The sequence below is a fragment of the Haemorhous mexicanus genome, chromosome 10 (genome assembly GCF_027477595.1).
Source record: "Haemorhous mexicanus isolate bHaeMex1 chromosome 10, bHaeMex1.pri, whole genome shotgun sequence".
In the NCBI taxonomy this organism is placed as follows: domain Eukaryota; kingdom Metazoa; phylum Chordata; class Aves; order Passeriformes; family Fringillidae; genus Haemorhous; species Haemorhous mexicanus.
The window spans coordinates 10,131,585-10,158,018 of NC_082350.1; the positions used below are offsets into that span (position 1 = coordinate 10,131,585).

The 26,434-nt window shown below is 42.2% G+C and overlaps 1 protein-coding gene across 9 annotated transcripts in view; it reads right to left on the reverse strand.

The window, feature by feature from the left end:
- The window catches only part of DOCK10 (dedicator of cytokinesis 10), a 145,894-nt gene that overhangs the window by 83,726 nt on the left and 35,734 nt on the right, over positions 1 to 26,434 (reverse strand). For 6 of the 9 annotated variants that reach the window (XM_059855286.1, XM_059855285.1, XM_059855283.1 and 3 more), the window contains exon 2: positions 5,079 to 5,198. In XM_059855286.1, the coding sequence (XP_059711269.1) occupies positions 5,079 to 5,198 (120 nt within the window). Of the gene's footprint in view, positions 1 to 5,078; positions 5,199 to 16,291; positions 16,611 to 26,434 lie in introns of those variants that run through there. The other 3 variants (XM_059855288.1, XM_059855287.1, XM_059855282.1) reach the window with 3 other exon arrangements.

Genomic DNA, 26,434 nt, shown 5'->3' on the forward strand with positions numbered 1-26,434 from the left:
AAAGGCTGATCAGGCATGGCATTATTCACCAAAACTGCTTTATTCAGAAAAGAACTAAATTTCAACAACAGAATATATGCTTCTGAAACAGTCATCCAAAAAATTAGAGATTTTATTTAGAGAATTCAGTATTTATAAATATGCTGTGAATTCAGTCTAATTTTCTAATGTTTAGGCAATCATGGCAATTGTTTGTTCAACCCAGAGACCAATTACCCTCTCATTTGTGCATGCAAACTGTGGTGATCAAATAATGCAGGTATCAGCCTAAAGCATTCAAGTCTATAATTCTTCTGAATTATTTTTAATTTATTTTATATAAATATCCTAACCATGATTACTGGCACTGCCGGGCTGTCTCATTTGCATAAGCTGTTGGCCTCAGGTGTTGGATGAGCTATAAGGTGCAATTTCACTAAGTGCCTTCTCTTGCCACACTCACCTTCCACAGGGAAACACAGAAGTTAATACTGCTCCTTCTCAAGCACTGATTAGGAATAATGTTTTCAGGCAGTGACTACATCCCCGTGACATGGTGAATTTAGCATTTGAAAATGGAGTTCAAACTCCATTAGCCATTTCAAGCATTTTCAGTCTGAATCTCTTCCGAACAGCTTTTAGTCTGAAAGCACGTTAGCAGCGCGTGAATCTTTAGAGGGATGCACCAACAACAATGATATTTACTTCCTGCAAAGGCTGCCCTTCAGAGACACCTAACTACACACGGGCTGACCTGTTCCTCCCTGGTAATGCTGAAGTTCAGGCTCTCCAATGAAAAGCTGCTCAACCCCACTTTCATCCAAGTAAACAGATTTACTAAACGTTCCTAAACATGCAATGACATAGGCAACACCCATCAAAATAAAACAGAAGGCTGGGATGCAACTATGCTGTACAAATACCACAGTGCTGAGGCTGCTGTGGTACACAGGGCTCTCTGCCAGGCTGCAGTCCCAGCACAGACCTCACCACCTGTGTGCAGAAAGGAAAGCAGGAACAGAGCACATTTAAAGGACAGATTTTGCCCCATCGCCCCCTGAATATCATTCAGGGTGAGCAGCTATGCTTTGCCCACAGCTTGCTTTGCTGACTGTATTAGGTCTCTCTGTTTACAGCTGGAGTGCCTCCCTAGGAGTCCAGATAGCTCTCACTGTCCTGCTCTGCCAGCCCATGCAACCTTGCATGTCAAGGATAGCCACAACCCCATGAACCATGACAGTAAGGGACTCCATTTCTGCTCCTCTAAGAATGAGCCGGTACTCGCATGGAAAGTGGGAGCTAAATCATGTGCTATTTGAAATAACTCATGATTTTACCACTGTAACTCTTCTGATCTTAGAAATAACTGTCAGGTTTCCAGGGGATTTTCCAAGGAGTCTCCAAGGCCTGCATTCCAGCTGCCCCTATGGCCCACAGGTTTCATGTTTAGAGACAGTGTCCTTGTCTTGCTCCCTCCCCTTACAGATGCATCTTGTTCTGCTATGAACTTCTGTATCCAAATGAACAACTTTTCTCCCTGCACAGCATCTAGAAAGCAGAGGTTTCACAACATGAAAAACAGGGAGATTTTGGCTTTTGTTCAGAGCTTAAAAAAAGAAGCCTGGAAACAATTATGCCTGTAGTGATGGCAAGTACAGCAATTTCACAAGTCAGCCCCTCCTGTTCTAAGGCCTCCGTGGTGCTTGGAGGGAACAGGGCTCCCAGGTGGGCTTTCAGAAGCCCAAAGAGTCAGGAGCACATCAGAATGAACTTCAACAGCTTTTGCATTATGCAGGCAAGTTTTGCCATCTTACACCCATCCCAAACTTTGGCAATGAATGATTGTTTCTGTTGCAGGTTGAAAACCAGGCATTCAGCCATATTTCTACAAATAGTTTAAAAAAACAGTCTGAGTTCCGCTTTTCAAACGGATTGAGGAAAGTCATACAATGTGAGAAGGAGGAACAACTTTTCATGACCCAGAGAGTTTAACATGCTTTTATACCATACACATTTAAGTGACTATTAAATACTTAAATCTACCTTTTTAATACAATTAACATATACTTCCCAACATAGTATTAACATATATATTTAGCTACTAAACCTCCACACAAGAAAAGCTATTAGCAAAGGAGTGCTGGTCCTGCCAGCCCTCCTTTCCACTAAGGAAGAGCAGCAGTGATTTTAAGCAAGACTTCAGATCCTGGAGATTTGAAAAGAGACTACTGGGTGTTTGGTAAATTTTTAAGGGATGGAAGAAAAGATAAAAAAACACCTATGAAAGGATACAGCAAGTATTTTGTTTGGATGTATGACAGTGCTTAGGAGCAGAAGTACAGATGTATGACAACAAATCCAGGTAACACTAAGATGCCAAAAGTTAAAGGTGGGAGTGAGACCACCATGAGGGAAGGTGTAACACTGCCTTCATGGCTTCCTTTCTGGCAAACACACTGTGGAGAAGTGAGAAATAGGAATCCCAGACAGCAGCAGCTCAGTTGTCAAGGAGAGTGCGGCCAGGTTTGGGGAGCAGAAGGTGAAGGAAGCACAGCAACCCAATGGTGAGGATGCAAACCTACCAGGATCATCCCCAGGCTTTTTATAATTACAACAGGAAGCCCATCAACTCCCCCTAACTACCACCAAAAGTACAGTGTAACAATACATCTGTACTGATGTATTGCTGCAGACATTTCCACTGGCCACTATTTCACAGCACAGCAACAGAAGGGAAATTTGTTCATGGGATCCAGGAACAGGTGAAAAATGAAGCTGAGCTGACATGTTTTTTCTGAAATGAAAAATGGACTTTAGGCAGGTAAATGAGCTATAAGGAAGGAATTGCCAGGAAAACAAGAAGTGGAACTGGTGTGAATCAAATACATTTTTACTTTTATAAGGGGTTATTAAGCATGGTTACAAAAGAAGTGAAATATCTTTTTCTTAACTGGAATAAAACCAGAGAAGGCATCTGTAATGTATACATCTTGCACCCTTCTGTGGAGATGCTGGGAATGGAGGAATACAGTCTATCAGGCTCAGATTGATATAAAGAATTCTCTGCTGATCCACAGACTTCAGATAAGATGTTGGAAATTTTTGAACCTGAAATTCCAACAGGAAATGACCAACAGAAGCCATGTGAGAATAACAGCATTATCTCTGAATGCAAGTCGAAAAGAGAAACAAATCTGAGATGAAACAACAGCTACGATAATTCACCCAAAACTGACGCATGTGGTGAACACAACAGATCCAGAAATAGGAAATCATTATTAAAAGCAGAATTTTCTCCTATGTTCACTACTTCAGCCAACTCTTTTGGGTGGGGTTTTACTCTGAAGAGGCTTTTGCCTGTAGGATGTGCTCACCCACAGGCCCAAACTGGGGCTGTGTCAACACTGAGACACGAAGTCTGCAGCAAGTGTAATCATTAGGAGTTAGAGAGCTGGCCACCATTTCCTCGGGCATTATCACATTAAATCCCACTCAGAGCCAGCCTGGCAACCTCCTAATTCAGTCAGACACGGATCTCTTTCTACTCAAATGGCTGACCCAGACCTTTGTGCTCAGGTAATATTTCAGCAGGAGGGATCAGGACTGTAAATAGATACTTTGCAACTGGAAAACCTGGGACGAAAGCCCTGCAGTCCTGTCTGGTGGCACAGGCTCCTGCCTATGACACTGACTTCAACAGGAGATAGTAAACATGAGAGAGGTTCATGGCAAAGATATGGGCCCTACCTACCATGGCCTTTGCTCTTCTGTGAGCACAGACACCTCTACCATGCAGCTACCTCTCTCATCTGTCTTAATCTAATTTTTATTAGTATTTTTTGAATTAAAATGGAATATCCCAAATAGTTGCAAAGCATAACACAGAGGAAACAAAACAGAACTGGCTTCTAAAAATCCAGGCAACGACTGCTCAAAATAAAATGAAAATAGGATATGAAAATATGCTTGACAGACAGAGATCTTCAGCAGTAGGACAAGATTCTTCTTTCATTAAGAAGATTTGCTCCATGGGCTTGAGCTCAGTTACTCTAAATCAAAGGGCTCAGGGGCCTTGTGACAGCACACAGTATGTCTAGTCAGCTTTGTAAAGCTAAGTTTCAATTTCAAAAATTGACAAATGTGCAAAATGGATAAAGGAATTAACAATAATGAGGAAATCTATTCTGTTTAGCTTCTCTCAGTCCCATGAGCACATTAACTCAGTTAATGCCACCAAGGAAATAGAGCCATTTAGTAAAACAAAGCACTCGATTAGATTAAGCTGCCCTCCTAGGACAGTAGCAGTGCCATGAGCTGATGGGAAGGGCCCTCACAGAGCAGTTACAATTGGTCACAAATTGAAATGTCTTTCCATTAGAGAATGCCTATTCATCAAAACCTAAACGTTACACAAAGATGGGGTGATTTTGCAGAAGTTGCTGCTAAATGCAGGCAATGTGCCCAATGAGCCTGGCAACACAGCTCCCCAGGCATCCTTCTGAGCACCCAGCCCTGCCCCTGGAGAGCTGCCCTGGCCCTCCAGGCTCCCAGTCTCTGCAGTTTGCCAGGACAAGCAATGGGAAACCCAGGATGAGGTCTGCAGCTCCATGGCTGTGGGGACAGGGATCCACTGCTCCTCAGCTGTACACCATGAGAGCTTTCCTCAGCACCAGAGACTGTCTAGTGACCAAATACATCAAGCAGAACAGGATCAGGAGTTACAGATTAAATTAGACTAAATTAGACTATAACAGTATGGAGAGATTCTAGGACTGGCCAAACTAATACTGTGCTGAACAAAGAGACAAGTATACATTATAAAATAACATGTTTAGTGGGTTCCTGAACATTTGTTTCTGAGAACAATCAGGGCTCCAAACTTTTTCTAATCCTGAGCAGTAAAGTCATGCATATATAAATGTCAGGAAAAAAAAAAGCCAAGTGAAGTTGGTGGGAGGGAAGAACGGCCTTACGCATGAGCTAAGAAAATCTTAGAGAGCCCTTGGACAATATCTGGCTCTCCCTCTAGCAGTGGAGATTAAATCAATGAACAGAACAAACCTAAGCAAAGGAACCACACATATTTGTCTTGTACTTACTGAAAAGTCATCATCAGGGAATAATATCAGATCCTTAAACTGGCTGTCCCCAATATTTTTTTCGATCTCTGTGATAACAGCTTCATAATCCAAAGGCTCCAAGAATTTGGGTTTTTCCTGCTGTGGAGAAAAAGAAAAGATCAGGTGATCTGTCTACACACAAATTTGCTTTCCTCCCCCTTCATAAACTGAGATCTCTGGCATTTTTGCTTTTGTCACCAAAGCATGAATAACTTCTCCTTCCATTCCATTCTGCTCAGCTTGTTGCATCTCAGCTCATGCATGAGAGTAAAGTGAGGAAGTTGGGCCACTTGTAAGAGCTACTCTCCATCTCAAAACTCCAGAGCAATCTGTCAGCTCATTACAGAGACTGAAACCACCACATTAATTTACCTGGAAGTCTCAGGAATTCTCTCTCTCTTTCTCCATAAATACATCAAGAAAACTGATGGACACACTTTGAACTGAACATGGATAGGACTTTGAGCTAATGTGTTTCAGAATAAGAAACCTTTTTCTTCACTGTCATACAAAATTCACCTTTTGAACTGCTGGCAGCTCGTGAAAGCCACCATATTGTTTTACTTGGTAATAATCCAAGGTTATTCTCCTGGGATAAACTATCTGGCATCCACCTCCACAGCTTCTCTTGTCAGAAAGCAGGACGAGTATCATCATAGCAGAACTACTATTGCCTGAAACAGCACTAAAGTAAGAAACCACTACAGGAAAAAGTCACAGTGCCTTGAAACACAACCCAAAAATAGAAAAAGAGAAGCCTGCCTGACATGCTAGAATACATTAAACAAATGAAGAGTCATGTACTAGAGTGAGAACATTTGCTCAATTCAAAGATGTAAGCATCACGAAGAGTGAATGAGAAAGGGCAAGATAACTGCCAGAAGGGATGGAAATGAAAGTGATGAGAGAGAAAAGGACACTACTGGAAAGCAAATGCAGAAACATTTACTCTCTTAGTCTGATTCAAAAGAGGATATTAGATAAGCAGTATTTTATCCACTGTTCTTGCATTGGGCTATTCAAAATTATATCAAATTTTCCTCTGTCTTCCCTAAATCAAAACCAAGGTGGATTGAGAAAGAAAGCTTTGACATCTCCATAAAACAACTTTCTCCAATGAGATAGGTAAAATCATATGTGATGGACAATCTCGTTCATGTATGGTCCAAAATAGATATAATGATTCAAATGTAATAGCTCCTCTCTCTTTTGACTTTGTCCTAGAAAGTTCTTGTTTATTCTGTAATCTCAAGATCTTTTATGAACATTGTTTTCCTTCTATACTGAGTCCAAGACTCCCCTTGGCATCAAATGCATCGATGAATAGCTTAATTAAGTATCAGTAACACAGCCACACAAATTAGACTAAAACACAGGAATACACATGTTCTAAGACATTTGTTCAATTGCTGAACAGCTGCTGCAAGAACTCATCTGCAGGTCATCTACTCCAACTCCCTGCTTAAAGCATCAAAGTTCCACCAAAGTCTTGCAAGGCAATTAAAAAAGTTCAATCTATTACCTCTCCTCTTAATCTATTAACTCTCACACTCCCATTTGCACACTTAAGAATAATAAACTTCTAAAAATCATTACTATTTAGCATTCACAGGCCTCAAGCACTATCTACTGATGCTGAGATATTAAAGGATTACAAAAGACAGGCAAGATCAACACATAACAGTTACAAATCGAAGAAAACCACTTGAATGTTTGATTTAGATTCTGTGACAGGACTGGATTCTGGTTTTGTGATGTCCAGTTAAGACATAAGACTTCATAATAACCCAGCCACATCACCTTAAGCTGTCCCAAGGCAGTACTTAGTCCTGGCCTGCCCCAGCTGGCACACAAATATCCAGTCCTGCTCAAGGAGCTCTTGGGCTCAGTATCAGCCAAACCCTTAGTGAGGTCTCTGTCTTTTGCTGACAGTGGCTGCCCACAGGAACTTAATGGGCTCACTTGGCCATGTCACCATAACAGCTTGCTCTCATTCCCTTCCAAACTGTGTTAGTCACTGTAGTTTCTTTTTGACAGGAGTGTCATACTTTCTGTCATTAAACCTGTCATTGCATCTATTTATTAAATATTGCTTTATAAACATACATTTCAAGGAGTTAGAACCATGAAGAGAAAAACACCAGTGCACACTGAGTGTACCATCTATGCTGTACCACTGATTTTGGTAATGATACCTAGGCCTGAACAAAGTTCATTCAGTTCAAGTTCAGCAGAAAGCAAACTGTTACCTTCAGTAGGAAACCTCATAGCAACCATTTACCAGAAAACTCAAAGTAAAAGAAATATGTGCACTGACATTTATGAGCCATCAGTGCTTCACACAGGCATTTTCCTATGCAGTGGTTTCACTAAAACATGAACATTTTCTACAGAGAATTTATGACATTGACTACACAGATAACCCTCCCTTCTGAGAACTGACAGTGTCAGGCTAATGATTCTGCAATAATCTCAGCTCTTAGTAAGACAGATATGCCACTGAAATCATAAAATGTCGGCTCTCCAAAACAAGACATGTGTCAACACAATCTTAATCTTGGTCAGATGCTCCTTGGAAACATCTTGAATATCAGTTTCCAGAATTTCCTAAAAAAACATTAAGAAAACAAATGACACAAGTAGTCACCTTCCTATTGAAGCTGTAGACTAGGGAAGAGCCAGGAAACCCCAGAAATTTTGGGACTTCTCTTGAAATATGGGGGAATTACATAAAAATGTGTAGCATTTGCAGGTTTTCTACGCCGTGGAAACCACCTTTTTTTCTGGGGCTGGCAGAAGGAAGAGGTATTCCTTCTTCCCCCTGGAAATCCCAGTAAGGTTGGGGTGAATGCAGCTACATCCCCTTCAAAGTTAATATTCTGCAGATGTTGGGGGGCAAGAGGAGGCAGGGTAAGCTATGCCACATTGCCCAAACCAGCAATGCTCACAAAGCCATTGCTGAAAGCTGCTCTAGCACTCCCGGGGAAAACTTCTCCTTGGCAGTTGCAAGGTCATTTACATGAGACAAAAATACAGCTCGAGAAAACCCCGGAGCAGAGGAACACAGCAAGCACATGAACATCTCTGTTCCCACAGCACTAATTCTCCTGCTCTCACTGCTGCAAAGGGCATGATCTGATGGAAGCATTTTAACAGATGTTAACAGAGAAGTCTTTGGAGAAACATTACACATCTGAACTAAATACAAGTAGATATGACATTATCAAACCTACAGCAAAACTTTTCACTGAAGCACTTCAATATTTATGCTGATGTTTTCCTACTGATGCAATAAAAATTACTTTCTTCCTTCCATGTCAGTACAGCAAAATCCTGTGTAAAATACTGTATTATGCCAGCTCCCATAAATCATAGATGCAGGTAATAGCCCATCCTTGTCAATACACTGGCTGCAGAGATAATTCAGTCCATTCCCTGCCAGCATCAAGCATGATACTATAATAAACATGATGCCTCTCTCCATCAATTCTGCATGTTCTCACAGACCATAAGACTCTGCTCGGTGGACACTGACTCTTTGCAGAGCCAGTATTCTGGACTTGGCAAGGCTCAGAGTGCAGTGCTGGTGTTGCAGTTGTGATGAGAAGTGGCAGCTGGTTAGTTAGCAGCTTATCTCTGCGGGTGTGGGGTGGCTGCTGGGTTTTTTCCTCCCAAGCAGACAGAAGCAGTGATGTTGGGATTAGCAAATTCCTCCCTGCAAGCACTAGCAGAGATCTGTAAATGAGTGGGGCTGATTTAAAGCTAATTTAATAACCACAGCACTGCCTCTTCTCAATTTAACTTGTCTGTTCCTTTTGGAAACAGGCCAACCTGGCAATCCATGCCAAAATCAAATTATGCTGGCTTGGATTTCTGTAATGCTTTTTATATTCTCCATCTCAAGTGAGTAATGAATTTAGTTGTGCTGAAATGGTTGTGAATACATCTAGTAAAAAGGCACTCTCTGACTCCTCACCTGCTACAACATCTCAGCAGAACCATTTACTTCACACCCTGACAGTGTAATGCAGCTTTGGATGTTGTTGAGCCAGCTTTTCCACACTCTTTTGGAACACTGGAGGGATGTTAAATCAGAGCCAACACCATGAGAGGACAATAAAGTTTCACAGGGGTGAAACCAGCCAGATTCCACCAGTGATATATGGCTTCCTTGCCATCATCTTCTGGTCTAGGTAAGAAAGGATTATATTTCCCAGTAGTAATTACCCAAAATATCCACATAAATGATATTACAGAATCAAATATGGTACTTGACTTGCCTCCAGATGCACAGACATTGTGCACTGATGCTAGCACCCATCTTTTCTTCATAATTATATCTCATTCCCCTAAAGCTGCATTTCTGTGAACACAGTCTGCAGGAGGAAATGATGTAACAGAGACCAATAGTCTCTGAACAGTCATCCCAAGAACTTCCCCATTCTAAAATTAACCTAGACTAACTGCTATGATTTCTATGCTTTAATGCCATATTATTCTGACACCAAATCTTGAATATCTAGAATTTATTAAATTTAATAGATATGTTTGAATTAATTCCTTCTCTTCCACACACTAGGAAGAGAAAAAAATAAGGAAACAGATAAACAGAAAGAAGCTGATGAAATTCAGTTACCTGGACTTCAGTTACCCTAACCCTATCTCTGTGACAGAAGCATCCATGTTCATAAAGAGAGTCAAAACTACTGCGATGGCCAGATTGGAAAAGATAAAGCAAGACTCAGATTTTATATTTCATCCAAGCTATGGCTTGTCAAAAATGACAATTCATTCTAATATACATTTGAAATACTGCAATGGGCATTTAAAAGAGAAAAGGCCACTTAGCAAAACAACAGCATATTCTTCCTTCATTTTTTTAGACTTCTTAATGATATTATGAACCAAACCAATCTCACCAAAACTCACAAGAGCAAATTAAACTGCTTTCTAGGGTGACACCAACACTAAGTGCTTCTCACACTCCTTTGTTCTTCTTTTACTTTCCCCAGTTAAACACTGTGTCTCTGATATAACATGTCTCTCTAGTATTAATATGTAGCTAATTATATTCCACCAGGACAGCCAACTTCAATTGAATATTTCTTTGCCAAGTCTGTCCAAGCTGAAGCTAAAGAACAGCCAGAACTCCATGACTTTTGGAGAAAATGCAGCATAAAGGCTGAATATACCCCTGTCTCAGATATGCCATGCCCAGCAGTTCTGAGATGTGCTACCTGAACACTCAAGGAGCTGAAGCTGAGGCCACAAAACAATTTGGGTTTCACAGAGTCACCAAAACTTTTGTATTGCTGTAGGACCAAGGTATGTCCCTATTCACAGGGCAGCAGAGCAGTCTGGTGCCTGGGGTGAACTCCATGGGAAGGATATCTCCATGGGGTGCACCTTTTCCCTCACATGTTTACAGGTGGGCAGCCCAAAATCCTGTGTACTCCTGGCAGAGAGTCCCACAGCAGCGCTTGTATCCAGGGGCACAGACAGCACAGCCCTCTGGGATTAAGGGGTAAAAAAATTCATTTAATCCCCAACAGCCTCAAGCAGCTGAGCTGGGAGTGACAGGAATCACCCACTGAAAATGCTTCACCCTACAGGCCTGCCCTCCCTCTTCTCCCAACACACAGGATCTGCATCATGGAAGAGATTTCCTTTAAGGAAAATTAGTTTTGCATTTCAAGCACAGGGCAGGCAACCCAAGGTCTGCAAAAGGTGTCTGGGGTAGGGATGGGGAGGCACAGCCAGAACCAGCAGGCAGACGGTCTCCCCTTTTGATTCAGATCTTCTCTTCTTTATGACTGCTTGGCCTGTTCTGCATCTATTTACAGTCAACAAACTCTCTGGCCACATTACTAAGGCTTCCTTTGGCTCAGTACGTGATCCACAGTCAACAAATTTATTAAAATTAGTGGTACAAAGAAAATTTTCTTTGACACACCCCCTCCCACCTTAAAATAGATTCACTTGTCAGGTCCAAAGTATTTAATTTGTCGTGACTTTCAGTAAACCTTGGAGAATTGCACTTGGAAAGAATCCAGTCAGGGCTGCACAGCACAACTAATATACTCTTCAGTGTCAGCACTGAAGCCAACGTGCCAATAAATTTCATTAACGGGGATTTCCAGTTCCCACACGATTCTGCTACAGAGAAAATCACAAAGAATTATGAAGAATCCAACCCCCAATTCCTGGTGCTTCAGAAGTTACTTGCCAAACTGCTATAGTACCCATCAGCTCATGCAGAGCAAAAGAAAGGAAACCTGTTGAAGACCCTTCTGGGAATAACAAAAGTGAAAAGTCATTTTCAATCTTTAAAGCCTCTTGATTCGAATAAAATTCTGCTGGATACCAGAAAGTGACCTGCTTCACTAAATGAGACTTTGTACAATTACAGCTGGGATAGGATGAATCCTAATTGCTTATACTGCCATTGTTCTATGGATCACAATCTCTGTAAGCCTACTTTGCATTATGTTCCAGCTTTAAAAATCCCTGTCAGAGAATTCAGCATGTCTTGAAAAACAGAAGCACCTCTCATGTGGATGAGCTAACTCAAAACTTTCATGTCAACTGAGGGTCCAGCTGGAGCCCTCGGAGCCTTCGGTGGCACACGGAGCGGCTCCAGCACGGCGAGCAGCCAGGCTAAGGCTGCTCAAACCACAGAGAGCTGTTCTCAGGCAACTGGGTGTGACCCACTTATTCTAGCACCTCTTGTTTCTCAGGACACAACTTATCCTTCCTCTCATGATGAATTTTGAAAGCTCCACTCCTCATAAAATTACCTCCCTTCTGGTTAAACTGTGGAAGCCACACAGGACTGTTGGTTCAGCAAAGCATCCAGCTGGGGGGTGAGAGGAGATGTTTTGTGCTATGAACGACTTAGCCACATGCTCTTCCTGAATTCTGCCTCCCAACCATGACTGTGCACCTGGCATTGCAGTCCTGTGACTCTGGAATGTCCATCTTCATGGACCAGCACTTGTCCTTTTAGACAGTTGATAAAATTATCAGTACAATCTGCAAAAAACATTCAGAGTAACATGGCAACAACTTACTCATTCTCTCTGCTTATGGAGTGAAACTTGAAACTCTCCTTAGGAAAGAGATTAAAAAAATTTATTTAACCATGAAACTACTAAAATCAGCCACTGACAAGAAAGTACTAAGTTTTAAATTTGGATTTAACTGGTTGGCTTTTCAAAATGTCAAGAATAACAGCTTCTAAATAGTGAGGATTTCTGAAGACTAGACTAAATATTTGTCCATAGGTCACCTCAGGCAAAAAACAAGAAAGTTTTGTAGAGCATCGTAAGGTTTTTTTTTTTGTTAATAATTTACATAGACCTCTAACCTAGCAACACTCAGCCACTTTCTCTCCCCTTACCTGACCTAAACCTGGGGAAAAAAAAAAGTGCAGTTGTAGCAACAAAAGGCTTTCTTTGAATCTTCCACACAGAATCTATTCATGAAGAAAGCACGCAAAGCCGAAGATGCAATTCACTGCTCTTCATGAAGGCATCTGAAGGGACAGGTAGGATGTGGAAGGGGACTGGGCAGAAGGGATGGGAACTGTGGGGAGCAGACAGGAGCTGCCAACAGAGCTGGAGTGTTCTGCTCAGGCACTTGCCTTGTTAGTGATTACTTCAGCCCAGGGAAGGAAAAGGGCATTGTCCTGCCCTGTGCACCACGAAGGGGATGCTGAAGTGAGTCTCGTTCAGCTCTTCTGGGAACAGGCTTTGCTTCATGTCTGCTTCTTCCAGCACAGCCTCAGGTGGGCAGAGCCATGGCCTTGAGCAGAAGCATTAACAAAACCAGCCTACAAGCTGCACACAGTGGATTTGACCAAAGCTTGTCAGCTTCCAGTATAAAGTTTATGTAAACAGCACTTCTGAGTCTGTTGGAGCATGCATGCACACGCACACACATGTATAACTTCACCCAGACAGTCTCTGTAGACTCAGAAAAATCTACATTTAAAGAAAAGATACTCCCAATTTTTGCCCTTTAGCAGCACTCCTAGCAGAGGCAGGAGCCCAGCTCTGACACCTACAGCATCTACACAGCAATAATAGAAGTGGATAGAGCAACAGGCAAACTGGTCCCCTCTGTTTGTGCAAACTGGATGAATTAGGGAGACAGAGGGATCTACCCATGGTTATCAGTGTACAGGTTCAGGGGAAGTACAAAAAGAAGGATGTGCCAGGCATTCCTACCTCACCCATCCCTCCACCAGGTTCATCCAGCACAAACCTGCTGCTAAAATGGGGTAGGATTTTACATGACACCATGTGCAGCACGGGACTGTGTTTAAAACAGTTTTATTTACTTTGAAACTTAAGATTTCTTTTTTAGCAGACTTTGGTTTTAGAATGCATAGGAGAGTTTGTTTTTCAAGGACTGAAGGGAAAACTCTAATGTCTGTTCATTAGATCACACTCTGATGCTAAAGACTTTGGTCACTATGTATGTCTGATGAAATTGCAAAGCAGTGCAAAGGCAAACATCCATTGTTCATTTTCCATTAAAACCTAAAATTTATATGTATGAAGACCTAGACATGTTGACTAAGCAAACAACTGTTGTGAAAAGGGCTCAACCACTTCAGAAGCTCCTGAAGCAAAAACAACTAACAAAAATGTTTGCATTAGCTCTAAATAAACTTTTCAAAGATATCATTTAACTTCTAGAGTACTTAGTAATAAGTCACTGTCCCATGGAGCAAATCTCATGTACGGTGTTCTGCTTCATTTTACTCAGTGAATATACCTCTTTCTCTACTTGCACTGTGGTTACTTAATTCCTCACAAGTGACAGTATTTCTCATGCTACATATCTGAGTAAGTGATTTTAACTATTTCCACAGAGGCTTTATCTGTAAAATTAACACCATGTGTACATGACCACTGTAAACTCAGCTCTCACAATGACGTTAAACTTGTAACTCTTTCCTTGACATCAACTCCTCTCCCAGTCAATTATCTGGCCATCAATGCATTTACACACACAGGATATAAATGAGAGCAAAATCTGGTCAACCACACCAAACTCCATCATCACCCTACTAACAATTAAAGCTAATCAGATAATAATTAGTCTTACAAAAAAGGAGCTTCCAGCAAATAATGCGAGTCCACCTACAGAAAACAAAGGTCTAAGAATGGTATCTGAAGAAATGCACTCTTTGAGTAAGGTCCCCATACACAAAATCCTTTACAGCTGCAGTGGGAGCTGACATCACTTTGAAATCTGTGTGGAGGTGCACAGGGCTGATCCATGAAGGAGAGATTGGCTGCTGGTTGATAGCAAAAAGTGCCTGTAGGCCAGAGATTTAACATGCTCCAATTATGAAATATTGGGCAGAAAGACACAGATTGCAAGGCACAAAAGTAAAGCCAAGTGTGCCTGCATTTCCTAAGGGCTAAACAAACTACACAGAAATACATCTACAGAGTAATATGACACAGTGACCCATCTTAGACTATCTTATGTTTGAAAAGAAGAGAAATCAGCACAGATTCCCCTGCAAAGCTGAGCTGTGTGGCTGACATAAAGGAGCCATCCACGTCAGGGGAAGTGCAGCGTGACACACAAGCCTCTGATGAAACAGGCTTGTTTCCTATTTCCATTCACAGGCAACAGGCCCAGGGTTACAAGTGCTCTCTATGTTTTAGGTCAAACTACAATGCATTGTTGACATTTCTATTTAGCACCACTAAATTGAATGCTCAGTTTCTGTTATCTGAGGATACACGCAAAAGGGAGCAAATATATTCCTCTTAATCTGCAGGCAGGCTTATTGTTACCATTTGGACTTTATTCCCAGCCATCCTTTCCTGGAGGGCTGCAACCACTTCTGGTGAGCACTAATAAAGTACAGTCAGGATTTGTACAAAAATGACAAAAATCCCTCCTCACCAGGATTTAAGAGGATAAGTCAAGTAAGCAGTGCCTACCTCCTACCAAAGCCCTGTGAACTGCCAGGGTTAGATGCTTTCAGCAGCACCAGCAGCTGATTCCTGGGACCCTTGACCATGAAGCTCAAACATGTCACATCCTTGACTGCATGCCAATGACTCAGGGCAGCAGAAACTACACCATAAAGTAGCCTTGTCAAAAAGAGCCACTTCCATGTAAAGTACCTATCCAAAAAGGCAGCTAGTCACAAGCAAAACCCAAACATTACTAGATGAACCACAAACCATCTTAACTGGTGACCAAGTGTTACAACTGCAAAGTTCTTTTCCTTCCTATTTAAAAAAGAAAATGAGAATACTCTTCTTGGTTGTATTATCACTGATTCTGTTACACTGAACACGCTGAAAAGCCTCAAAAGAGCCCTCTGCATGCACATGCAAACAGAGTAATTGGAGAAACAAAGCTACAGAAGAAAACCAAACACCTCTTGCCTTGAGGAAAAGGATTCATTGTCTGTTCTTGGGGAAGCCATTAAATGGTTTATGAGCTAAAGTAGATTTTCAAGTGAAGATAATACACTGAAAACCAGTACTTGCCTAAGACTCCTCAACAGCAGGCTCTAAGGGTTTTACTTTTACCTCTTGCTGTCTGCAGTTTCAATTTCAGCCGGGAAAGTTTAGGCACAGTGCAGTTAATGTGAGCCACCCAGTGCCCCACAGAGCAGCTTCATGAGGCTCAGTCCTGTCCCAAAGCCATCAGTGGCAAAGCTGCTGTGCAGCCCACAGGGAAGAACCTCACCCTAGCTTTCCACCAAAGGTTCTCGAGCTTTCTCCAGTGGCTTCCTGCACTGTCTTCCTCCTCTTCCTGGCTTTGAGAGGTGCCCATCACAGATCACAAACTCTGAAATAGCACACAGGAACTTTCCACTCCAGAAGCAGCACTATGAATTTTCATGGAACTTCCAAGCACTTGCTATAGGTGCCAGAGAGACTGTCAAACACTGCTGCTCTCAGAATGTTTCTGACCAGCAATGTGAGGCTCTAAGTCTCCTTACTGTTCCTGAGTTCTGTAAGCTCCTGAACTCGCTGTGCTTCAGTCTCACTCTCCAGTGCTCACTCCCTAATCACAGACTGAATGAGGCTTGGTGACTCCTACGTAAACAACAGGCAAGAAATCCTACTCTTTCCCAAGCGTAGTCCTAAGAGTGACCTGCAATTTCTCAGCCCTTTCTCAGAAGAGGTGGAAGAAGGGTGCATACTTACACAGCTTAATCTTTGAATTTCTCCTTGATTCACTCTCCTAGTGGTCCTTCTCTTCCTCCGCAGTTCACTGGCCTCCCTTCTGAATCTCCCACGAAAGCTCATTGTGTCCGTAGGAATTAATAACAGCCAACAAATATCTGTTTAAAAACTGTGCTCCTATAACCTCCTTCCTGCAGCAGCTTCAGCACAACAACTGGAAGCTGCATGTGCTGTTCAAGGGAGAAGTAGGTCTAAAAGTTACATGCTGTATCCACAGTAACTGAACAGAAAGAAGAAGAAAACCAGCAATAACTCATTTCTTCCTGTGAACAACATTCTGCTATTAAGGCAAGAGCATCTCATTAAACCATAAATACACCCAGTCCCCACCTCTAATGCAAATCGAAATAGGAAGTTGTAGAAAAAGCCCTGCAAGTGAACATCTATCTTTGTCTCAAACACCATCATATCCTCTCTCCTCCCCGATTCGAAAGCCAAAACAGCTGCACTTTTACTTGGGGGGTGTGTGTGTCTGCAAGATAAAACCAGTCATTCACAGCACAGCCATCTCCTGCAGAGCCCCTCGGCAGCCGACTTGGACCGCAGGGCAGGCAGTGACAGATTTGTGCTGCCAGGGCCATTGCTGCTTTTGGACCAAGGTAGCAGTTCCCCTTTCAACATAGCATGAAACACCAATAAGAGGAAGAACCCTGCAAATTCCTAAATTTGCAGACAGTTAAAAAAAAGGGGGAAACAGAGTAGTTCATATGCTGATGTCCAAAATACATTTTTGGCTTGTAAAAAGACATGCTTGTAACCTGCCAGCTAAGAACTTTCTTGCTTCACACCCTGCTCCCACCTCAGAAGAAGCTGTCAGACTGAGCCTGCTTCCCAAATGCCCCCCACACGGGGAATGCCAGCAGCTCCCCTTGCCCACTACCCCATTCAGGGGCAATCCTAGCAGCACCTTGGCAATGGAGAAGCCTTCACTCAGTGCCTCAGAACTGCAGTGGCAACAGGAGCAGCGACATGGCCAGTCAAAAAAATCTTAATTAAGGTAGGAGACTCACCCAGTGCTCAGCTGTCTGAAGGCTGGCAGGGCACAAAGGTCTTTTAAAACTGAAAAAACTCCCTCAGTGCCCACACGTGTGCAGGCACACACACAGACCCTTTTCTTCTTTGTTCCAGCTGAGGATTCATGCTGCTGCAGCAGCAATGCTGCACTCCCCTATGCACACAGCCCTCCTGATGCATGCATTAGGTTTTTATTTTTATTGAGTATCTGTGTGCACAGCTAGGACAAAGGGATAGTTTTTCTGCTTCCTCATTCTGTATTTTTTGCCAGTTGCACAATAAGCATCATTTTCCCAACCTGTTTGAATTAATTAATTACTCTGTTTGAGATCTGCAACTTTATCCTGAGCACCATTTTTTTCCTTTCCAACAAGTAATTCTGACTTCTACAAAATCTAGAAACTCTTTCACACATTTCTCAAGATTAGACATTTGATCCAAAGTAACAAACCTCTGCAGGAGTTCCAAGGATTGTTCCATATGCTAGGTTTCCATTCTGGGAGAGCAGAGACACTGAGCCCAGCACGTCTGACCCGAACACCACAAAACCACATCTGTCTGATCAGTTGCTTTCCTCTTCCAAAGTTAAAACATGGTGCAACCCTGAATTAACCCCCCATCTAGCACTATCTTTGTCACTCAGCTTTGCCTTTGAGAAGATCACCTCCTTTAAACTGAGTGCTACCAGCCTGCTGTGTGATGCCCTAAAACAGATTTCACTGCACTCCTACTTAGTGGTGAAAGGCATCTGTCTGGCCCTAGGAAACAAAAAAGACAACAGAAACCCTTTGCCAAGGTATGCAGACATTTCAAGCAGCCACCAACACAGAAGCACAGCATTAACCAAGCTGGAATCACCCTTGTTTTCTCTCAAACTACCACGCTATCTCTGCTGGAGTCCCTGGTGCCTCTCATGTAACACAGGGAACGCGGCTGCCAAGACCAGAGCTCCTTGCCAGAAGTTAAATTTAATGCTGGAACCATCAGCTCTGCTGGCTTAACTTGGGCAGGTATCAGCTCCTCTGAGGCTCCTTTGCTTATCCAGTCCTTAACTCAACTGTCACACAGAAGAAGCAGAGTTCCATCCTTCCTTTCCCTGGCAAGGCTCTCCCTCAGCACAGAGGAGCCTGTCCAGGGTGCCCTTTCCACTGAGATAAGGGTCACTAGCACTTCCTGAAACTTTAATGAGCTTGAATTACTCCAAAATAATACAAAAGATGAACTTAGGTTCAAGCTTCCAGCTGGTCCTCATCCAGTTTACTCAACTGAGTGTCTTTTGTCCAAAAGATTTTCATTCCTAATATTATTATTAAACCTCATTTATTGCCATATCTCTGGCAGATAGGTTTTCAGGAAGAATACAAAAATCACTGTATTTTCTCAACACCAGGGCATTAAAAAGTTGAAGCACTGAAATAACAAATAAGCTACAGCATTCACACTGAGATATGAACCAAAATAATAGTAAACAACTGCAAAAAAGGATTCTACTTTCTTAAATCTGTTTTGGATGCAAATCCCTCTTGCAATGGGGAATAACAAAACCATTCAAATGTCTAATAATGCTTTGTCCTGTAGCAAAGTACAAAGTAAACTTCATTAGCATCAGTGTGACTATAAAAGATTTCCTAACTTTTCCTCAAGACTTCTCTATCTCTTCAGTTAAAGATGCCAAATAATTTAAGATAATTATAGACTTGGTTATGTTATGTTAATATGAGTAAAGCTCCTGTACTGCTTTTAAATTCAGAATTATGATGTAAAAGATGAGAAGTATTATCCATACCTCAGGGTATTCCAAGAAGAGAGGTATTTGGCCCCAGGAAAACCACAAGCCTTGGTTCACATTTGTGAACTGCTGTACCCAATTCATAGAGACAAAATAAGGATGCTGAAGCCCTTCAAAAAACAATCCATTATGTAAAGTAGCCTACTAAGTGTTTAATTGCCTTCTGCTCTGCTTTGTGGGACAGGTTCATCTGCTCCCAGCAGTTTTCAGCAATGTATAAATATCCAGATGGGAGGAATAATGATATTTGATATCTCTGCTCCAGTTAAGGTAAAAAACTATGCATTTCTTTTGCTGCACAACCAAAGGAATTTAATTTTCCAATAGGGGTCACAAGTTCTTTAGTAACTTTAATTCCCTTTTCCTCCATTTCTTCTAGAGTTGCTCATTTCCCTTTTTGATCTATTAATTGCCATGCTTCATTTACTTTGGTTTGAATTGTGATATGCAGCAACATGTGAAAAATACCATTGAACAAAACCAATTCCCTGCTACAGTACATCATGTGATCACTGGAAAATGCATTTCAATAGTGCTTTGTAGGAGCCATAGAAAGATAAAAAAATTCAGTTCCTAAAGTGTGTACCTTCAATTAACATAAAAGACACCCCAAAACAGGCTGAATACTTGCTGAATATTCAATCCACCATACTGAATATTTCAATCCACCATACTCTCCTTCTAAAATAGTACAATCTACCAACTCCAACCAAGCAGGATCAAGGACTGCTACTTTTGTCTCTCTCACTGGCATTTTTACCACCCAGATTTAGAGAAGAAAAAAAGATCTCATGCAAACATCCAATTCATAGCAAATTTCAGGGAATGAATGCTTCCCTTCAGCCCAGGACTTCTCTCTGGGAGCAATGCTGACCTGAACTGAGTGCAAGTCAAAAACACAATCTTGACTTCTGCCAGTGTATAGATGAATAATTGTATAATCCTGACTCAGGCCTTTTGTTTAACAGATTTGAGAAAAAGTTCAATTAACAAGTAAGAAAGCTCCTTTTGCTGGAACAAGCTGCATCAACTGCATATTATGCCTATGCTAAGGTTAAATTCTGAAATTAAACACAAGCTTTTCATAAAAACACTTGTTTCATTTATAAACTAAGACCCCTGTGATGACAGTGACACTGCCATTCAGAAAGTCTGTGCAGCCCAGACCAGGACAGAGGGATCTTCTGACACACCTAAAGTTTCACAGCTTGGCAGAGTGCAGATAAGAACCTACCCTACCTCCCTTGAATGGCTTGTGGCACTTCTAGCACTTCAGAGTTCCTGGAAGAACCACTGAAGTCACAGAAGAAAAACCAGAGGATGCCAGCCTGCCCAACACCCAGCCCCTGGGGTTGGACCAGAAACCATCCTGCACCCTGTGACCACGGTTACAGGTTGGCACATGGGGAACAGGCAGCAATCAGCTCAGGTACTGGGGAGAAGAAGAAAAATCATGGCTCCTGGAAAGGGTCACAAAGAGCTCTTGATATTTTTCTTTTTAAATTTAAGTATTGCCACGTAATTTTCTTCAAAGCTTGGAGACGTAGCTGATGTACTCCTCTTCTGAGGCCAATGATAAGGAGACTGACACAGTTAACATCCCACAGCACCCAGGCAGTGCAGGTGTACAGGCTGATGCTGCCTTTCATGTCTGCAGTGTTAATCCCCCAGCAGGTCCCCCACCACGGTCTGTGACACCTGAGCAGGGCAATGCTGCCAGAAGCCAGTTTTGGGTTTGGACAAAGCCAAAACCCATTACACACTGTCCTTTCTGTGGTCACAATGCTCTCTAGGACATGGATTGCACTGAGTGGCCACACACTGGATGTGTTTTTTTCAGATATGACTGCCAAAATCCTCCTAATGGGACTGTGAGAGTAAAGCTGAGGTGACAGGGACTGGACACCACGCTCACCTTACCTGCATCGCCCGGCTCTGGAGTGGTGGGTGACTGCCCCCAAAAACTGCCCTGCAAAAAGCTTCATGCTGGACAGGTAAAGCAGATCACTTCAATGGGGCCAGGAACAGATAGCTGCTTTTTACTAGCACCTAACAAAGATCATAGAAAGCACTAGTGACCTCCATCCCACTCCCTTTGTCGAGGACTGAACATTCTCTCCTCTCCTCCTCCCCCATCAAAAAACTCCCAAATCAAACCAGAGGTTGTATTTTGGAATTAAATGCTCACTATTGATCCATACACATATAAACATGTCCTTTATATAAAAAAAAGGAAAAATATGAAACCAAAACAATGTAAACAGAAAGGTAAAACAACAGAGTTAGAAAAACTACATCGAAAGCAACCTTTTGCAAAGCCATTCTGGTATTGAATCAACTGAAATTGAATGACTTTTTTTGAGAAATATGACTCCACCTATGGTTTAACAGCTTAAGCTGACACATCAAACCTTGCATACAAACACTCCACAAAGCCTTTACAGCAGCTGGTGCTTGCATTTTGCCCACACATCCATACAGCTTGCTCCAACCAGGCAAAGGGCTGGGAATCCATCACAGTTAAAACGACACCAGCTCACAAGGTGAGCTCTCCAAGGCAGGGGAACGGTGCCCCTGCATAAATATCCATGAAAAGCAGCCCCTCTATCTGTCAGAGTGCTGCTAACAGATCTTTGCAGAGAGCACTCCCTGATCCCAGAGTCTCTGCCTGTGTCAATCTATCTCTGTTCTTCCCAGGCAGATCAGCGTGCTGATCTCAGCAATTCCTCCCTCTGTGCCTTCACCTTCTCTTTGTGCCCCAGCTATCATCAGTGCACTCACACAGAACACCTTTGGGAGAGGCTGCTGTCTCTCTGCCCTGAGTGCAAGGCTGAAACAGCCCCTGCAGCTCAGCTGCTGGTGACAGGAGCCATGCACAGGTTGCCCAGTCTGTGCCTTGCCAGAGGATCACCCAGGGCCAAAGGGGTCCCTGATGGGCTGAGGAGGAGGCCTTGGGAGAGCAATTTGGCAGCTCCCAGCCTGATCACCCACACAGCACCCAATGGCCATTTCACCACCCCAACGTGCCCATGTAAACACAAGGGCTGGCCGGTAACATCCACACCCCAAAAGCCACTTGCTACCTCCCTCTGCTGAATTTCCAGCTCCTAAAGAACATCCTGATGTCCTCCTGTTAGAAAAGCAGGCTTGGCTGAGCCAGAGGCAGTCCCTCCCTGTCCCACAGCCTGAGAATGCTGCTCCCCCTGCACACACCATCCTGCTCCCAACCTGCCACCACAACTCTGCTGTCAGCTCACCCCACAGGAACACTGATGGAACAGCAGCATCATTCCAGCAGCTTCCCCAGCTGGAACCCCACCTGCACCTGGCACAAATGCAATACATTCCATTGCCACAAGGCTGAATGAAAATGGAAAGGGCCTTGGAGAACCTAATGATGGTCTCACTTACAGACACCATCACCCCAGCTCTCGTGTTTGCTGCCATTCCTCTCCTACCCCATCAGCCCTCTGGGCACAGGGCCGGGGGGAGCACAGGGAGCAGGGCACTGTCCTGTGCCATGGTGCTGCCAGCTGGTGCCCTGTGCCAGTGCCAGGCTCCCCAGGGCACTGCAGCCCCACCAGAGCACAGCTGAGCACAGCCTGGGGACAAACTGGGCTGCCCTTGCTCTCTTTAGGCAAACAAAATGCTGCTTCTTACACCAGCAATCAGGTTGCAAGAATAAACTTCCCATTAGGAATGTTGTCCTGCTGATGTGTACAAAAGCAAAATATGCAATTACTTTAATTTCTGCTTTAGCTTTATCCATTGGGAAATTTCAAATAAACATTACCCCTTTTGTTTTCATCTGCTTGGACTGGAATCAGCCCTTGATAGTGACACACATAGTGATGAAGGGACCTGCAAGGTGATTAAATAACTTAATGATCTGACTTTATGCTATCTCCAGACACAAAAATGCAGCTGTGACTTTGGCTCCTGTTGCTTGCTTTTCTGAATGTAATTTTAATGCTTTTTATTAAGGTCTATGCTAGGCTGCAAAAATGATTTTTTCTTTTTCTTTACTAAGAGAAACATCAGATTAACACATTTATAAAGAGAATCCACATTTTCACCCAATTTTCCTGCTGGAATAACTGAAGCAAAAGGAGGCTGGGCAACTCATTTTCTCAAGGTCACAACCACCATCTACAATGCTATAATACTGATATAAAATATCCTAGAATTCTCTCCCTTTCTTTTCTTTTTTTTTTTTAACACTAAAACACTCCTCCACACATGTGCAAGCTGACTCTACAATCATTATTGTGTTTGATATCGTATATTTGTAACTTACAATCATTGTCACAAATCCTGTACACTCTCTTCTAGTGCCTGTGGGTATCTCAAGCAATTGAGAAAACAACTGCATGTAATAATTCATCATCTGGATCCTATAATTGAAAGTTAATAATGGCATTGTGGAAGAGACAAGCACACAAATTTCAAAAGCAAATAAGCAAGATTATTTTCTCATTTTAGGAAAAAAAAAAGGTGTGAAGAATAAAACTCTGCAAGACAGATTTACATTAATTAAATCTGGTGCGTGGAAAAGAGAGAAAGACAATTTGTGTCCTTTTGACATTGCCCTTCTCTTTTTGTTCTCCTGGAACACAGAAAACAAAACATCATCAAACTGTGCCAACATTTGATATGGTATTTCTCACTCTGACAAAACTTTCTGTAAACCCAGAGAATTATTTCACCTTTCCAGGCCTTTGTAATTAATTTCTTAATTAAAAACTGCTTATCCTAATTGAGACAAAAAAAAATTGCAATGTTCAGTATTACCCAAATAAGAAGGCAAAAAACCTAAGGAAAATACCCAAGTGGCAGTGCTTAGGGTCCCTGAGTGAGCCATTAAAACTACATATCAGCCTTGACAAAAAAAAAGAGATAGAATGTAATCCATCAGATTGTACTCCTTCAGTTATCCCATGCCAAATTTCAGTTTTTGTAAGCACAGTCATAACAAGTAGGATTTAAATCACATTTCTGCCCCTGTGGCTGCAGGTGCTTAGGTAGAAGTACAGAACTTGGTCACTGGGACAGAATTTCTCCTGAATACCACCTTTCAGTTTGCACTCATGCAGGTTCCTAGCCTGAGACACCAGCAGCTTATTTACTAGCTCTCAAAGGCTTTTCTCTCACAAATTTTTGCAGCCATTCTTCAAACCTACACATTTTGTAGCAAGGAAATTCAGTTTTAATGTTAATTCTGTATACTTTTCCCCTAAAACATGCCCCCCATAAGTTTAATTTGATGATCCCTAGTCCATCTTCTCTCACTTTTCTGAGAAAAAAACTGCAAGCAAAGCTTACATGCCTCTGACCACTCCTGATTTGTATGACTTTCATCATATCCCCTGAGAGTTATTTTTCAGGCAAGTCCAGGTCCACTCCTTATGTGCAAATGCAGTCATGGACTAATTTTGCTGATTTTCCTCACCCTTCTCTGCAATATTCCAATTCCTGTAAGTCTGTCTGAATTCTGTGAGGGATTAAAGGCCTCCCAAAAAGCTGCTATAGAACTCTTCTATCCAAGAACAGACCAAAAGGCACAATTTATTTACGATTTCTCAGTGAACTGGAAAACAGCTCCAAAATGATGTCGTTTTTAACACAGTAAAGCTGCTCTAAGATTCCAGCTCCCAGCCCCTGCAAGACAGAGAGCTGAATCATAGTGATTCCTCTTCCTTCAACCCTTTCTGGATGATTTTCTCCAATGGGATAAGCCAGTATGCCTCCCCTTGTGTTCCTCCCCCCTCCCATATTGTGCTCTTTGTATCCAACACACAAACACAATTGTTTGCACCTTCACTCTGGCCTGATATCAACCCTGAACTGGTCACTGACAACTGACTCTGTACCAAGAAGTCTTTTTTTAATTTGGAAATTCTGGGGGGTTTTTAATATGGAAAATCTGGAAAGTCCAAAAAATTCCCTTTTACTGGGAAATTGCTCGAACATCATGACTCTTGTTTCTATTAAGAGCCACTTGAGCTGGAAACAAAATAATTGGTCAGAAAATCAGAAACTAAAAGGTTAACTTCTGATTTCCTACAAATACACACTACAGCCAGGCATAAACAAGTGCCAGAAAAGGATGGGGATGGGAAATAAAGCAGAGTTTGCTGCAGTTTCTCCTCACTCAGCTCCTTGTTCTGCCTGAAACACTGCAGACACGTCCTGACTGTAGGAACAAAACCTTTCTTGAAAATATTTCCAAGAAATACAGTTGTCTTTTGAATGCATTTTACAAAACACAATGTTTAGCCACCAATTCAGATTTTTTCTTCAGGCTCATGTAACTTAAAATTGCCTTTGAGTTCTTTTAGAAAGAAAAAATTGGCAAGCACTTAGCACGTACAAAAGCTTTTGGCAGCTTAAAAATACTGTGTAAAGAAACTTCTCAGTGGGAACTGGTACAAACTTTTATGTCAGCTCATCTCAAACATTTCATCTGGGCAGGTCTGCTTTGGTGCATTCTTCAAGAATTGGCTTTTTTAACATAGTAAAACATTTCAGAACTACATTTTATTAACTGATACTTACAGTTTCATTTAGATTCAGAGAGAACAGGCTAAAACATATTGGTTTAATTCCAGGCTTGGATTCACTTTAATATTTTATATAAAAAGCAGAATTAAGCACATGTTAGTAAACATTTATATTATTTCTTAATAGTTCTTCAATTCAAACTGTGTTTATGAGTATTCTGTACACTTCCATACTCTGCTAAAATATTTTGCACTTGCAGATGAGTTTGAGGAATGAGCATGCTGTCTGTCAGAGCTGCTTGGTCAGAGGGTTTCTGAACAAAAGCAGGTGACAGATGCACAAACACTCAGTCACGAGTCCCCCCCCCAAGTGATGCCTTTGCTGCACTGTCACCACAAATAAAATCAGGTGCTACAAGGGGCAAATGGTCATCATGAAGAATCAGCTGCATCATGAACAACAAAATATACTGTGTATCTGAAATACTGGAAAGTGCAAAGCAACAGTGAATGTTTCCTGCTGGGTGCACCAGATTCAAGGTTAGGATTGCTTTCCCTCTGCCTCAGACACATGTGATGCTCACGTTCATCTGGAGGATGTCCTTTGGAGCACACGTCTGACACCTGGGAGCAGACAGCAAGCAAGGGTTTGGTTTCTTCCCTAACAGCCCAGTTCAAGATAAAAGGAGAGCCAGCTGCAAGGTTGAAAGGCCAAAGGAACTGGACATTCTTGGCAACAAACAAGCTATTAGGTAACTGCTTAGATCACTGCACCTCCTTAAGGGCTGTGCCCTTGCTTAA